Genomic DNA, 16343 nt, shown 5'->3' on the forward strand with positions numbered 1-16343 from the left:
ATGGGCTTGTGTGGAGAAATAGGACCACATCATTGAAGTAGAGGAATTTAAAACTAAGCACAAAATTTCAAGCAACTGTCCAATCCCCACCTTCCAATTCAGATGGAAAATTATGTGCATCCACATTTTCATGCTGAACCAACCCAAAGTTCTTAATCAAAACGATAGTGGGAATAAGAGTTGGAATAAATTATCACTACTACTAACATGCAGGCACCAATCAATGACAGCAATGGTGCCAGCCTCCACTGCAGGTGACCATAAATGCACTCTCTTCAATGGCTTCCAATGATGTTGTGTAGTGTTGTACTGCCATTTATTGTACATGGCTTGTTTCAACGTGGTAGTTGAACCTTCCTTTAATATGGTCCCTTTTCCCTAACTGTATCAAAAGATCATGTGTTAAGAATGCCTTCACTCTTCACTGTTCAACCTTGTATTCATACATAAGTCAAAAAGTCACTTCCCATTTATCTGTCACACTCTTAGAAATAACCCCACTTAGGGGAATGTAGGGTCCAAACGTATACTACTGCACAATTGATTTCTTTTTCTTTTAGACAAATACAAACTAATGCTCTAAAGAAATGTTTTTATTTGGAAGCAAAAAATTGTGTTGTCGATGATATTTTTTATATTCTCTTATAGTTTACACACTAGAAATTTTTTTCTTTTAATTCCTTAATCAAGACCATTTCTTTTATTTTCCTACCCCGAGAAGAATTAATTAGGCTCTTATCACTTCCATAAGTAGAAGAGCAGGGGAAACGAAAATAGTACTAGAAGTTGGTGGCCTTAGTCTCCATATTTCAGAGTAACTGTTTCCCACCCTTTTTATTTTCGTTTGCTTTTTCATTACTGATTAGTGATCAGTGAAGAGCTGGACCCATGACCCTTTCCATGTTTTGAGAGTTGTTAATCTGAACTGAAGATAGAGATTGAGGAAAACCAGTAGCTAGTGGTTGTGTGTTAAGAGTGATGGATAGCTCCGAAATCAAGTCACCAGCAGAAGGCTCCCAACAGGGGACACCAGGAAATTCACTGCGTAGAAAGAAGCTAGCCATATACTTCATTGAGTCTGAGGATAGAAGGATGGCCTTTGGTCGTGGGTACACAGCAGGATCTACACCAGTTGATATCCATGGCAAATCCATTGTTGATCTTTCAAAGACTGGTGGTTGGATTGCTGCCTTCTTTATATTTGGTATATATATTATTCTCTCTATGTGTGTGCATATGTGACAAACTTAGATACAGTTCTTTAAGTGTTTTGAAACTGTTTTTCAATTAGAATTACAATTTTATCTCAATAATCTGCATAACATGAAGTTTAGATTAAATATCAACATAGGTTGTTGCGGTGAAACTCTGATTGAATAATAGCAGCATAAGCACATAAGGAACTTCATCTAAGTTGTCTTAACAAGAACATACTATTAAATTGTTTATTTGTTTCTCAATCATAACATTAGTACCCAGACCGACTCAACGATAAATAAGATCTAAAGTAATTTTTAAAAGAAATTTTTTACTTTAAATATGTCGAACTTTTTACTAACATATGTGATTTTTTGGTCAATGTATGAGGCCTTTTTTACTTTATAACAAATATTTTTTGTTAATGAACCTAAACCGTAATTTTTAGTTGTTTTATCTTGGATCAGTTCTGATATTACATGTTTTTGAATTAACAAAGAGGGTCTAAATTATTAAGTACTAATACTATGCTGCTGGTGACAACAGTCACCTAAACAGAAAAATTAAAATAAAATAAAAAAAGCAATGCATGAATCTATTACACCAAGTTAGGTGTAGGGCTTGGTTATGAACTTGTGAATTATGAATACTTTAAAGAGAATATTCTATAATTGTGTATGACATATGTTTCTGTGGTTGAAGGAAATGAAATGGCAGAAAGAATGGCTTATTTCGGCCTTTCGGTTAACATGGTGGCCTTTATGTTTTATGTGATGCATAGACCTTTTACAAGTTCATCCAACGCAGTCAACAATTTCTTAGGAATATCACAAGCTTCCTCCGTGCTCGGTGGTTTTCTAGCCGATGCATATCTTGGACGCTACTGGACCATAGCCATCTTCACTACAATCTATCTTGCGGTATGCTAATCGTTCCTCTTTCATGTAGTAATAAAGTTCATTAGAAAACACTGTACAATAGAATAATACTAATATCAAGTTCTATATTACCTTCAGAAATATCTCTCTTTTTTCTTTCACTTTTTGATGTGTCCAAACTTATTTATTTATTAGTTCCAAATAATAAATATACCAAAATTCTTAAATTTTTCAAGATACTGTGACAACTCTCCTCAAATATCTGGTTTTAAGATCATACTCTTTTGCATTTTTCTTTAAATATATTCTTTTTAATTGGTTAAAATTTATTGAAAACTACAAAATTAAAAGAGTCATTAAATATAACATGAGACCTACCAAAGTTTTTCATTTTCAATAAATTTCAAGTAATAAAAGAGTATGTGCTTAAAAAAAACAAGCTATAGAGTGTGTTCCTTACCTTTATCTTATGTTTTATTAAAAAAACTTCGTACCCCATTGTCCGGAGGCTCTTTGCTATGCGAAGGTATGAGGGAGGGATGTTGTACGCAGCCTTACCCTTGCATATGCAAAGAGACTGTTTCCGGATATCTTATGTTTTATTGCGATAATTATTTTTAAAAAATGAAAATTTTCTAATTTCATATAAAATATTCTAAAACAAAATTATTGTTTATTTCATTTTATTTTTATTCATCTTATTGTACTAGTATATCCACACATGAATAAGTTATTTTCAGGATAATAAGAATAGTAAATGTAAATCATTATATTATATATTTAAGTTATTAAAGTTAAAAGATAAATGTGTATGACTTATTTAAGTAATCATACTACTACTAATTAACTTTTTTTAATTTTAACTCTATATATAAATCTCTTGTGTGTATGCATTATATTGATGGCTAGAGAAGCATCAATTGGTAAGTTACATTAAATTTCAATTTTGATAAACAGGGTTTAACAGGAATAACACTATGTGCAACAATAAGCAAGTTTGTACCGAACCAAGAAGAGTGTGACCAATTTTCTCTACTATTGGGAAACTGTGAGGCAGCAAAACCGTGGCAGATGACATACCTCTACACGGCTCTATACATCACAGCGTTTGGAGCTGCAGGGATAAGGCCATGCGTGTCTTCTTTTGGAGCAGACCAGTTTGATGAGAGAAGCAAAAACTACAAGGCACACCTTGACAGATTCTTCAACATCTTCTATCTGTCAGTGACCATAGGTGCAATTGTGGCCTTCACAGTGGTGGTGTACGTGCAGATGAAATTTGGATGGGGATCTGCATTTGGGTCACTGGCAATTGCAATGGGAATATCTAACATGGTCTTCTTCATAGGCACTCCATTGTACAGGCACAGGTTGCCAGGAGGTAGCCCTCTTACTCGTGTTGCTCAAGTCTTGGTTGCTGCATTTAGAAAGAGAAATGCCTCTTTTGGTAGCAGTGAGTTCATAGGCTTGTATGAGGTTCCTGGCAGACAGTCTGCTATCAAGGGAAGTAGAAAGATTTCTCATACTGATGATTTCAGGTGAGGAACATAACATTAATTTCTCTTACACACACAATTTAAGTAATTCTACCAGTGTTATACTATTAGAGATACTCTTGGTTAGGTGTGAGACATTTGTCTTTATAGTTTTACATCAATTACTTTATACTTTATTGGAAAACAGTTGAATCCATTCCGATTCATTTTATATATCAGGTTTCTTGACAAGGCAGCTCTGCAATTGAAAGAAGATGGTGCTAATCCGAGTCCTTGGAGACTGTGTACTGTGACTCAAGTAGAAGAAGTGAAGATCCTTATGAAACTTATCCCCATACCAGCTTGCACAATCATGCTGAACGTGGTCTTAACAGAGTTTCTCACTCTCTCAGTCCAGCAGGCTTACACTCTCAACACCCACTTGGGTCGCTTGAAACTCCCAGTTACATGCATGCCTGTATTCCCAGGCCTCAGTGTTTTCCTCATACTTTCTCTCTACTACTCCATTTTTGTCCCTGTCTTTCGACGCATCACGGGCCATCCCCACGGTGCATCTCAGCTTCAGAGGGTAGGAATTGGGTTGGCAGTGTCTATTCTATCAGTGGCATGGGCTGCAATATTTGAAAGGTACAGAAGAAACTATGCAATAAAACATGGGTATTTGGCTAGTTTCCTCACAGCAATGCCCAACCTAAGTGCATATTGGTTGTTGATCCAATACTGCCTCATAGGTGTGGCTGAAGTATTTTGCATTGTGGGGTTATTGGAATTCCTATATGAGGAAGCCCCTGATGCCATGAAGAGCATAGGGTCTGCTTATGCTGCACTAGCTGGTGGCTTGGGTTGTTTTGTGGCCACCATCATAAACAACATCATCAAATCTGCCACTGGCAACTTAGACAAAGGCCAACCATCTTGGCTGTCTCAAAACATCAACACTGGCAGGTTTGATTACTTCTACTGGCTTCTCACAGCTTTGAGCATCATCAACTTCGCCATCTTCGTATATTCGGCGCATAGATACAAGTACAGGGAACACCAAGTTCATGAGATGGAGAAACATGAAATGACATATGTTGGGAGCTCCTAGCTAGCTACATAGGAACTCAACTCATACCAACACAAAGTGCTGTCTTTGTTCCATTGAATAACTTGTAATAGTCTTCTTGAATGGTCAAAAATTACCGTCAAGATTTTCAATATTAAGTCGTCATAGGGATTGAAAACGCAAACTAGCTAGGGAGTATTCTGCATAAGACAATGGATTTGGTGGTGATGGACGATTAAACACTTACATGTAAGCAAAGATGAAAACAAGATAATTGCATAAATGTTTTTCTTTTATGAAGATTTATGCAAGTTAGTTGAAAATAGTTTAAATCAGTCATCTGAAAAATATATAAAGTGGTTTTTCTTTTACTAAAAATAACTGCTCGTGTGGTTAGTAGGAAACTGATTTTGTACTAATAAGCATTTCCCTATTTATATTTACAAATGGTGTGGGCATATTGAGAATTGAATAAAATTGAAAAGTATTTAATAAGAAGGAACCACACTGGATTCTTCAACCAAATTCTAACCACTCCGTCTCGGAAACAACAATACAGACGTTTGGGGAAATGTAAATAGCAGAAGCCTTCTTTTTGTGTGTGAAGAGTGTTGGGCTGCACCTAAATTGGCCCAGTCTCCACCTTAAACAGTCTTTTAAATGGGGAAGCTTTTTTTTTTTTTTTTCCTCTGTGTGTTGACATACATATAAATATCTAAAACATAAAATAACACTTAAAATGAAATTATTTGTAAAATATAAAGAATTCAATATTTAACGATAAATTAAGTTCAATTAACGTTATACAATTTTACAGCATTTATCTCCGTATTGATATAGATAAAGTTTTAAAATTATAAATTGATATATATATATATATATATATATAATTATTTATGCATTAAATTCTTATAATTTTATTTTACACTATATAGGATAGGATATAATGTATTGATATATATTATATCAAAAAGATTTATGTCCCATATATTTAAATGTAGATAATTTTTTTTTCTAAAATTAAATTCCTACCATTTAAAATATATATATATATATATATATATATATATATATTTTAAATGGTAGGAATTTAATTTTAGAAAATGTTTATATTACAGATAGATCATAAATTTGATGTTTTATAGTAATGTGTAATGGGATGGTGCCGTTAGATGCATCTGAATCGAACAAAAAGTTAGCCATAAAGAACACATGGAATATATAATGTACCTGTTTAAAATAGTAGTATTCAATGACTCTGAAGCATCACTCATCAGCTGAACCAGTAAAGTGAGTTTACAAGAAGAGCGCAAGTGGCAGCTAAAGCTGAAAACAAGGGAAATAGGTCAGAGAAGATATTACCATTTAACAGAGGAATAATTTAGGTATGACATTTTTATTAATCTTACATTTCTATGAGAGACACTTGAGTTATAACAATTTGATGATGAATCAATTTCCAAACATTGTCTAAAGAATCGTGTAATTCTAATTTTTCTCATTGCATCTAGGACACACGTAAGAGGAAGAGACCATCTGTCAAGTTAAATATAAGTTTTGAATAAATTTTCCTTTCTTTCAAAATATTTTAGAAAATATAAATTTATTCTCATTCATATATATTTATTATAAAAAAAATATTCAAACTCATTTTGTTACCGGTAAATGTTCAAACTCTTAATTCTCTTGTTATTGGCTTTTAAGGGGTCAAAAAATAACTTTGAAAATATCACAACTTAGCACATTTAATTAGCATTAGTTGTTTCAAAATGGATGTTGTAGAACACTATTTGATCAAGAGTGATCTAAAAGCTCTTATGTTCTAACTACAACAAACAAAATATAAGAATATGTTTTATAAGTTTTAAACAAGTTTATATCTAATCTAGCAATAAAGGATTGTTTGTTGTCTTCTTCTTTTATTCATAAATGATCAGTATTGTTAATTTTTATTAGTGGGAGATTTAAATTTATATTTTTTTTATTATTAAATCAATCTTATATTTTTTAATTGAGCATATTAAAAAAATATAAATAAGATTCATTTGAATAATTGATGTAAGATGAAACAGAATATATATATTTTTTACTGCAAATATATCATGTTAAAAAAATGTGAACTAATTAATTTTGAATTTGATATGGGGAGGATATTAACATGATAGATAATACAATACAAAAGATTTTACTAAAAGATTTCAAATCACTATTTCACTTTCATATTTGCGTAATGTAGCAAATACCTAGTCATAGTTAGCTGAGATGAATTATTGATTACGGCTCTATTTTTAGAAAGCTGAGGTTTAGTAAGATTTTGTGAAAAGACTTTGAAATCAGAAGCATGTGTTTCTAGTCGAATTTCTCCATATCTTGATACATCCAAAGAGGTGGTTACTAATGAAAGGGACATGTTACATAATGCGCATCATCCTAGATTAGAATAATCATTATCCATGTTTGGATTTCTTACACCATGCATCCTTTGTGTACACAATGAAGATTTTTATTTCTTATTTCTTATTTTACTTAGCAGAAAAATGGAACAGCTAATGGCTACATTTTGTGCACCAGCTCATTCATCTCAATCATCACGCCCCCCAATATAAAGCAATGATGTGACAAAAATCATATACTATTAGTGCATCCATGCTTAATTCATATAGTCAATATTTCTGTTCAAGAATAATTTAATTTGTTTCTCACTCATTTTTTCTTACAATGATTTTATACAGCGTTTTTTTTTATTTATAAAAATCGAAAACCATACCCAACAAATTTCAATACCTCTTAATACGTAAATGAAAAAAGACACCTCTTGTGTTTCTAAACAGATGTCGTTCATTTCTCTCACTGGAGGCACACTCTCTGCATAATAATGAGTGGTTGAGAGTTCTTTGATACAATTCACTGAAAACGTTAGGTGGCATTTTTTTTTTTTTTTGTCATGATAAAAATTCCATTCGAGTAGAAAACAATGAGACTCTTACAGCGTGTTTGAATGAAGGATCTTGATAAAGAAATTTAATTTTTAAGTGAATTCAAAATATTATATTTTAAATTTAAATAATTTTAAAATAATGAAAATATTATAAGAGAATTTTTTATCAAATAAAATTAAAATTTTCAAATAATACCTAAAACAAAAAAAAAAGAAAAAGAAATTCGTTATTTTTTCATGGTCTCATTGCAAAAATTATTTTTTCGAAATCTTAATGCATTCCTTCCTTTTCTCTGACTCTCTTTCTCTCCTTTTTAATTAAAATTCAATTTTGTAATAATTGATTATCTATGAAAAAATATATAAATAAAAATCACATTTTATACCAAATTATTTTTTACCAAATTATAAAAATAATGTAATAATTTTTAAAATTACACATATATAATTTAATCTCTCATTATATATATATATATATATATATATAATAAAATTAATTTACTTAATCTAAATAAAGAATCTAATATATAAAAAGTTTGAATTATTTTATTTAAATAAATTATTTTAAAAATAAAAGAAATTTATTAAACTAAATAAATTTCCATATATTTAAATCCTAAAAATTTTGAAATCTCTCCCAACACCATTTTAGACCTGGTTAGAGTGACTTTAAGTTATACGTTTAAAAATTTTTATAAATGATCATGTTTTAGTTTTTTTTTATATTTTTAAAGTAAATTCATTTTAAAAATTTTCTATCTTATTAAAATTAGATTAAGGTATATTTGTAATGTGGTGGCAGTATTGACATCGACTCAGATAATGACAATTATGATGATAATATAGACACAGGTAATGATTTAATGATAATTCTAGTGATAACAATATTAATAATAATGATGATGGTGACAATAAACATGACAAAAATATCAATATAACAGGATTAATGATATCAACAATGTAATAATGTTGGTGTCATTGATGATATTGGTCACGGAAGGAAGAATTTTTGTTAAATATGAGAAGAGTGTGATTTCTTTTTAAAATCAAATTGACAAATCTTTTTTCTTGATTTCAAAAATAAATATAAATATGTTATAAAATTGAGTTAAAATTATTTTAACTTCATTTTTATCAAACATATGTTATTTTAAAAATTAATTTGAAAACAAAAAATCAAATTTTTTTAACCATAACAGATGGATTCTTAATTAAAAAAAAATGAATATGACTTATTTTAAAAGTAAAAGAATCCGGACTATTTAAAAAAAAAAAAAGCAATTATTGCAAGATTTAGACGTATTTGTTACCAAATCACTAGCATCACATCAAAATGATATGCCTACGAATGAGTGATGTGGAGGCAACAGGAGAATATGCCTATTTTGTCAAAATCTTACGTGCTTGTTTTTTAGAAGAAGATCTTAGGTGCTTATTACTCAAAGTTTAGTTTGAAACTAATTTTTTTAAAAAAATTAATAAATAATAATAAAAATGCTTATTTCAGAATATTTTATTTATACTTACAAATAATTATATATGTATATATATATATATATAACAGTATATAAAAATTCATTTTTTATTTTATATAAATTTTTAAATAGAAAATATGTTCTTGAAAAAAATGATGAAACTCAAATAAGAACTCTTTTAGCAACTCTATATAATTATTAATATTTTAATGAGTTAATAGTTTAAGCATTATTAATAATTTTTATATTATTATTTAATTATAAATTATTATATATGATAAATTTATTGATTTTATAATAATTTATTTAAAAATTATATTAATATTGATTTTATTAGTTGAATGTGTAATTTTTTTTACAAGATCAGTCAATTACATATCATGGGTGATACAACTTTTAAGTTAATTATTTTAATATAATTTTGTTTCTTAATTATTTTCCGTGGGCCACGTACACCACTTGAACAGTGTTAACACTTAACAATTTCATATATAGGTTTGTGGAAGTCAAATCAAGCAAAAGATTTGTGCAATGGAAGCATGTATTACGTACTTACTACTTAGAGGGCTTTTATTATATGCTGAACTGATTTTTTATTTTAGAGTCTTTACTTTGACTGTGATGTTTTACAATTGATAAAAACAGGGCGCAAATTAAACTGAAAATTGAATGGTAGTAGACATCGTAATCAGACTAGAGTTCCTCTTTTGATGGAATCTAATAATTGAATGCTGCGTTTACACCACAAAATCATGAAGTGGAAACAAGCAAGTAAGCAAAACATCCTTCAAAAACTCATTGATATAATGTTGTTTTTTTAATTACAAAAATAATGAAAATAAAAAACAATTTTTATTGTGATCCAAATGGGCCTTAATGTAGGTTCATAGTGCTATGGACTCAGTCCGAAGTATCTCTAATAAATGAGAAATGGCATGCCAATTAATATTTTTTGAGATAGTAGAACTTGACTTGTAACTTGTTCTATTAAGGCAAACATCTTAAAACTCTGATTTCATATCGCTTGTTAAACTCATGTCAACATGTATTATGAGGACAGTATAATCGTATTTAATATAGTGTCTCGTCAGAAAACTTCATACACTCTACCTATTGTGTCAATCATGTCTTGCTACATCAAGAATTCTGGAAAAAGACTACAGAACAAACCATTATCGTTAATCTTAATTGGAGTGATCCTATGGTTCCGGACATTTCGGAGTAAGATGCAAGTGCCAGCAGCTACAAAGACTTGGTAAGTGGCACATACCTTTTTTCTTTATAAAAAAAAAATCATGTTTCAATAATTTTTATTTGCTATAACATTTTTTAATAAGCAAAACCATATTGGGACAAAACTAAGTAAAATAATACAATATATACTTATAAAGAAACCAAATCATATGGATATTAGTATAAAACTAATTAAAAATTAACTCATGAGTTGACCTAATCTATTACAAATTTAATTTGATGGGTAAGTCATGAGTGAACCTCGTCAATATTTTAAAATAACTAAAATAAATTAATTTTTTATCTATTTGATCCAAATTCATAATGGGCTTAATTGTTCCATGAGTTTAGTCCATTTTGAATATGAGTATATTTGATTCAATTTATTTAAGTTGTGAGTTAAATGAATTGGGATTTACATAGGGGTGTTAATATGCAAGTTGGGTTAGGTTTGACCAAATTCATACTCCAACCCAATAAAAAAAATATAATTTTAGTTGAATCAAGTTTGTTCTTTTTTTGTTTAAATTCAACCCAAACCAATTTGATCACATTTGAGTTGTTTGGGTCAAGTCAATGGGTTTAAAATTTTTAATTTAATTTAAATTTCAAAATATTTCTAAAAAAGTAAAATAGAAACAAACAATCATACATGATGTAATCAAGTGATTAAATACAAGTGATTAAATACAAGTAGTTGTTATCTCAAATTAAGGTTGAATTATTGATAATACTCAAATTTGATCCTTAATAAAAATAATTATTAGTTAAACTTTACTTATCTCCTAACCAAATTCTAATTAATTAAAGTATTTTTCTTATGATAAACCTGAGAGTTAAAGACAAAAGAAAATAAAATACATAATGTAGAAATTCAGCTCCACATTCTATTACATCCTCCCAACCCATCTTTTAATATTATTATATCTTTAACCTCGAACTTGCCTTATTAGGCTATATTGGATAACAGTTAAAAAAATATTTTTGTAAATTTAAATAAACAAAATAAAAAAGAGAAAACATATACCTTGAAAATAAAAATATTTTTAAAATTTCCTATCTTAAATCAAAACACCAACTTAATAGTTCAGGCCTTCAGGGACGTCGAATTCTAAAAGTTATTGCTTTCAAATTCAACTAAGGAGGCGCTGCAATTGAAAAGAAAAAAAAAATCCATAATAGTCATATAGCCTCCAATTATTGGATTTTAATTTATTAAAAGAAATAGTTTAATTTCCTCTGCAATTAAAAAGACATTACTTTTAGTCTCTACGTGTAGTTGTCACAATTTATTAATTATTAACATAAATAGTTTAATTTTCATATAGAAAGTATAATTTTGTTAAACTATTAATCAATAAAATTCACTTTAAATGTGAATTTTGAAATAAATATTATTTTTTCTATATGTTTTATATAATAATTATTTGTTTTTATATAATTAAAATTCACAATAAATAAATATTTTGAATGTATAAATTATATTATAATTAAATAAATATTAAACAAATATATTTGAATATATAAAATATAATTTATATTTACAGTGAATATTTTAAATTGATATAAATTATTTTTAACTATTAAATTTTTTTCTAAAAATATAAAAAAATATTTTACATCTAAAGATAAAAGAAAAATAATTTGAATGATTGAAAGGTAACTTTTTTATTCGTTACACAAATAGTACGGAGCATATATCTTAAAAAAATAAGATAAAATATTGAGAATATCTAGTTGAATGAGTAGATTGTGTATATAATTTATAGTCTAAAAGTAGACTAGGATTCTAGAAGTAAATTCTCTTTGAAAGTTAAAAAATTTGATGACTATATACGTCTGTAAAATCAACAAAATTCATCTTGGGATCTATTTCATCTATTCTATGATCAGAATAGTGAGAGAGATCTATTAAATCATTTATATTTTTTCCCTCAAAGTTAAAATTGAAATTTGAAATATGATTACACTTTATTTTAAGAGTTTAATGTGTATATTATTATCCACTCATAAATTATTAGTTAAATTAATTTAAAATAATTCTTTTAAAAGAAATTAAATCTTCTTAGTACTGGGATTGTTGAATGTGCTTTGGAAACGTTCGTTCTCCAAAAGACTTGGAGGGTATGCTCGACCTGAATTTGCTGGATCAAACCAATTCAATAATAAAAAAAATAAAAATACATGGTAACCTTAACAGTATTAGTTTGGAATAATCCCATTATCCACTTCTACCAACAAAAATAAAATAAAATAAATCAACCCTAATGGTATTATAGCGCATCATTATTATAACTTTTATAATGTATATATGTCGAAATGCCTAAACGCTAGTCCTATGAATGGGTCAAATCCAAAAACACTGTTATGTTTTATAATTTCAACTAAGATTCAAGATTGTATTATTAGCTTTGATGACCATTTCCCTTTTAAACTTTTTGTTTAATTTATTTTTGTCTCATTATTGTTTGCAATCGTTATATATTCCACAATTTTTATCACATATCATATAATGTTATTCTAAAAAAAATCCAAAAATACGTAAAACAATAAAACTTAAATATAAATGTTTAACAACGACTCATGCAGTAGTACAACTGTACAAGTAATATATATGTGTGTTTAACACATGTCTAACACGTGTGTGGACATGGCTCTCAATAAAAAGTACTGGTTGGTTTCTCACCAACCCATTATTTTCTTCATGCAGTGTTTAATATCTCATGTACAACTTAATGGCATTGACTTGGTATTTTTGTCATATTCATTTAGTGATATAATATTATCATATTATCAAACTCAAATTTTGTCCGGATATTTAAAAACTTTTAAAATATAAAATGAAAAAAGATAATTTTTTTTGAAGAAGAATGAGGTTAATAATATTTTTCTTTTTTAAGAAAAAGTCTTATTTTTTAGAGAATATAAGAAGATGAAGTTATATTTTAAATCATATTTATTTCAATGATGCGTTTTTTATGTTGTTAGAAAGTGAAGAGGAAGATTAATAACTCGTATTTTTTACTTTTAAAATAATTTTTTTATCTTGATGAAAAATAGCTCAAAAGTAAGTTATTTAATCGGAAAAAATGAATCTCTTAATCTCACCTAAAAAGTCTCACGTTGAGTAACGTACTCTATTACATTATTTTCTTCTCCCATATAAAAAGAAAACCAACAAATATTAGTGAAGGCCTATCACTTAGTTTATTTATTTATATTCTCTCTCCTTTTTTCTATTGGAAGTTCAGGTTAGAAATGTACAAATTTTTTTTAGATAATTATATTATTAACGTGAAGTATTTACTAATTTGATAATAATTATATTTTGAAAATAAAATTGATTTATTCTTTTTAATGAGATCTTCTCTTTTAATCATATTTTATTTATTTACAAGTTCAAACTTAAAATCTTATTTAAGATATATAAATCACTATAAATTGTTTTACGATTGAGTTATTCAAACGTTATCAGCTTGAGACAAGTTTATTTATGTTTTTTTTATTTATTTTCGTTATGTTTATTTAAATCCTATTATTTAATTATTATTGTAATTTTTAATTACAAAAAAATACGAAAAAGAAATAATTGAAGCGTGATAGCTTATTAATCCTATATTTTAATTTGAGACATTTGAGTTATGATAATGTCATGATTCCAAAGTTCTTTTAAATTATTATTATTATTATTTTCTTAAAAATACAAATAAATGGTTAATTGAGGAACATCTTATTTATCGTATTTTAATTTGAAACATATGAGTTGCGATGTGATAATTATGAATAATTTTTTAAAAAAATTTCATTGCTATTATGAGATCATCATTATTTTCTTAAAAGAAAAAATTTTAAACATTGTTAGTGTAAAAAAAACACTATCAACTAATAAAAATATTTGTTAGTATATAAATTTTAAGATAATAATTGTAAGAATAAACAAACATATTATGTATAATGATTTGTGATTAGATGATTGTGTGTTACATTATCAATTAATGCATTGATTATTTTTTCTTCTTACAAAATATATAAATAGTATGAGACTAATTAAAGTGTTAGGCCATGTTAAACCTATATTTTAATGATACTAAGTCAGAATTATGATAACATAATGATGTCGAATACAATAAAAATTATTTTTTATTCAATTTGGTATCATTGTACCAAAGGGTACAAAAAGAGAGGAAATCAATCAGTTGAGTTAAAATTATTTTTTAAAAATTAATTCATTTGAATAAAAATTGAATAAAATAATTTTTAAACTGATCATAGTTTTACATAATTAATTAGAGTTACTTATTTTATGATGAACATTAATTTTACATAATTAATTAGAGTTACTTATTTTATGATGAACATTATAGAGTGCTAATATATTTTCTATGCATAATCAACTATTGAATTCAAATTTGATTTCCAAGACTATTTTCTTCTTGAAAAGAGCTTTTCTAATATTTTTCCTTTAAGAGTAAAATATTAATGATTCATAAACCACAAAAGAGGAGCGCACATGTACTATGTTGGAGAACATGGATGATGAAAAATTGAAAATATGTTTAACATTAGAGAGAGACCAAGTAAGCATAAAAGGAACACCACAACAAAATATTGAATTAGAAGTAAATAAGTAGATTTAAAATAAGAAGGCCATTTAAGTAATTTGATTTTGAAATAGGAAAAGGGGAGTGTACTTAAAAAAAAGTGAATATATAGCATTTGTCAAAAATATTTTACTATAGGATCTTTTTATTAATATATGTAGCTTTTGTCAACTACCCTTTTTCTTTATAAAACATAATAACAAATATTTTTTTATGAACCTAAAACATGATTTTTAATTATTTTACTTTGTGCCGGTCCTAGCCATTTGGATAATTTATAAATTAATATTCTCCTATCACAAACTGCTAAAATCATAAATAAAGATATTTTAAAGACCAAACTATAAAGACTCACACAAGAACCAAAATAAACCTTACATCTGAATTTAATAATGTATAGCACACACTTGAGGTCCGAACAACTTTAAAACAAATCTATGCAGCTTCATTTGGTTGTCTTTCAATTCCAAAATTACTTCTTGAAAGTGGTAGATAGTCATGAGTAGCAAATGGCCACTTATATATAGATTTAACTTACAATATTATTTTTATCAGATCATTAGCTTAATTATATTGTACAAATTTTGCAATTTTTTAATCTTAAAGCTGTGGCCATCAACTATGATTTCAATCATACAAGAATGGTACGGATTATATGGGATGAATTATATTATTATATATCTAATAAAGAATTGTGGTTCGACTGTACGAGTTACGTGGTGCTCCCGTGGCTATCAGTCACAATTTAATATAAATTGTAATTTTCACTCATGACTTCGTAGATTATAACACAAGAATTTTTTATTACTAAATCGTATTTTTGACCTAATAATATAATAAAAGCAATATTAAGTAATTACACACATATCGGTAAGGTCGGATACACTTGGTAAATTACTAAATTCTTTAAGCACGTTAATTAGCTAATTAGAACTTAATTTCTGGTAATGTATATAAAAAAAGGTTTAATTTGTTGGAAGAAATTATATACACTTCAGTGATTTTCAGTCTCAAAAGAGAATTCATTTTTCAGTTAAGATGTTCTTAATACATACCATAAAAATACTAAACTTATTTATAAGGCCTAGCTTGGTCGACCACGTGGTTTGCATTGGTTTGGGTCATATGGTTACCTAGAAACTATATACACTTAAAAAATAAGTCTCCAAATGTTGAGATGTGTTAAATTCAATAAATTATGTATATCTTGGTTGTAATTAATAGTTAACGAACCAATGCATTTGTTTTATTTTATTTTATCTTTTTGGAACCAATGTAGGTTTAAAAGCTGTGAAGAAATTAGTGACTTTTTATATCGGTTGGAATACCCTTATACCGTTTATCATTACATTCTAATTTTCTGATTGAAAAAGAAAAGAAAAGGAATAATGTTTTATTTCAATTTTTTCATTTTTTATAAGCATTCCAATATATTTTTAAAAAATACAATTATTTATAAAAAAAAACTATTAACATA

At 27.5% G+C, this 16343-nt stretch overlaps 1 protein-coding gene across 1 annotated transcript; it reads left to right on the plus strand.

The window, feature by feature from the left end:
• Positions 1-694: 694 nt before the first annotated feature.
• Positions 695-4951, plus strand: LOC100816600 (major facilitator superfamily protein). Its single transcript, NM_001360142.1, has 4 exons — positions 695-1204; positions 1900-2117; positions 3033-3613; positions 3791-4951. Exons 1-4 carry the CDS (start codon positions 979-981, stop codon positions 4659-4661), a joined length of 1896 nt encoding a protein of 631 aa, NP_001347071.1. The 5' UTR covers positions 695-978; the 3' UTR covers positions 4662-4951.
• Positions 4952-16343: the final 11392 nt, after the last annotated feature.

This window comes from Glycine max, chromosome 18, assembly GCF_000004515.6.
Source record: "Glycine max cultivar Williams 82 chromosome 18, Glycine_max_v4.0, whole genome shotgun sequence".
Taxonomy (NCBI): domain Eukaryota; kingdom Viridiplantae; phylum Streptophyta; class Magnoliopsida; order Fabales; family Fabaceae; genus Glycine; species Glycine max.

What these genes read in the sequence shown, in the direction of transcription:
- LOC100816600 (NM_001360142.1), top strand. Translation starts at nt 979, where the DNA reads ATGGATAGCTCCGAAATCAAGTCACCAGCAGAAGGCTCCCAACAGGGG. An exon ending in TGCTGCCTTCTTTATATTTG is followed by an intron (nt 1,205 to 1,899) that starts GTATATATATTA and finishes CTGTGGTTGAAG; the next exon opens with GAAATGAAATGGCAGAAAGA. An exon ending in TCACTACAATCTATCTTGCG is followed by an intron (nt 2,118 to 3,032) that starts GTATGCTAATCG and finishes TTTGATAAACAG; the next exon opens with GGTTTAACAGGAATAACACT.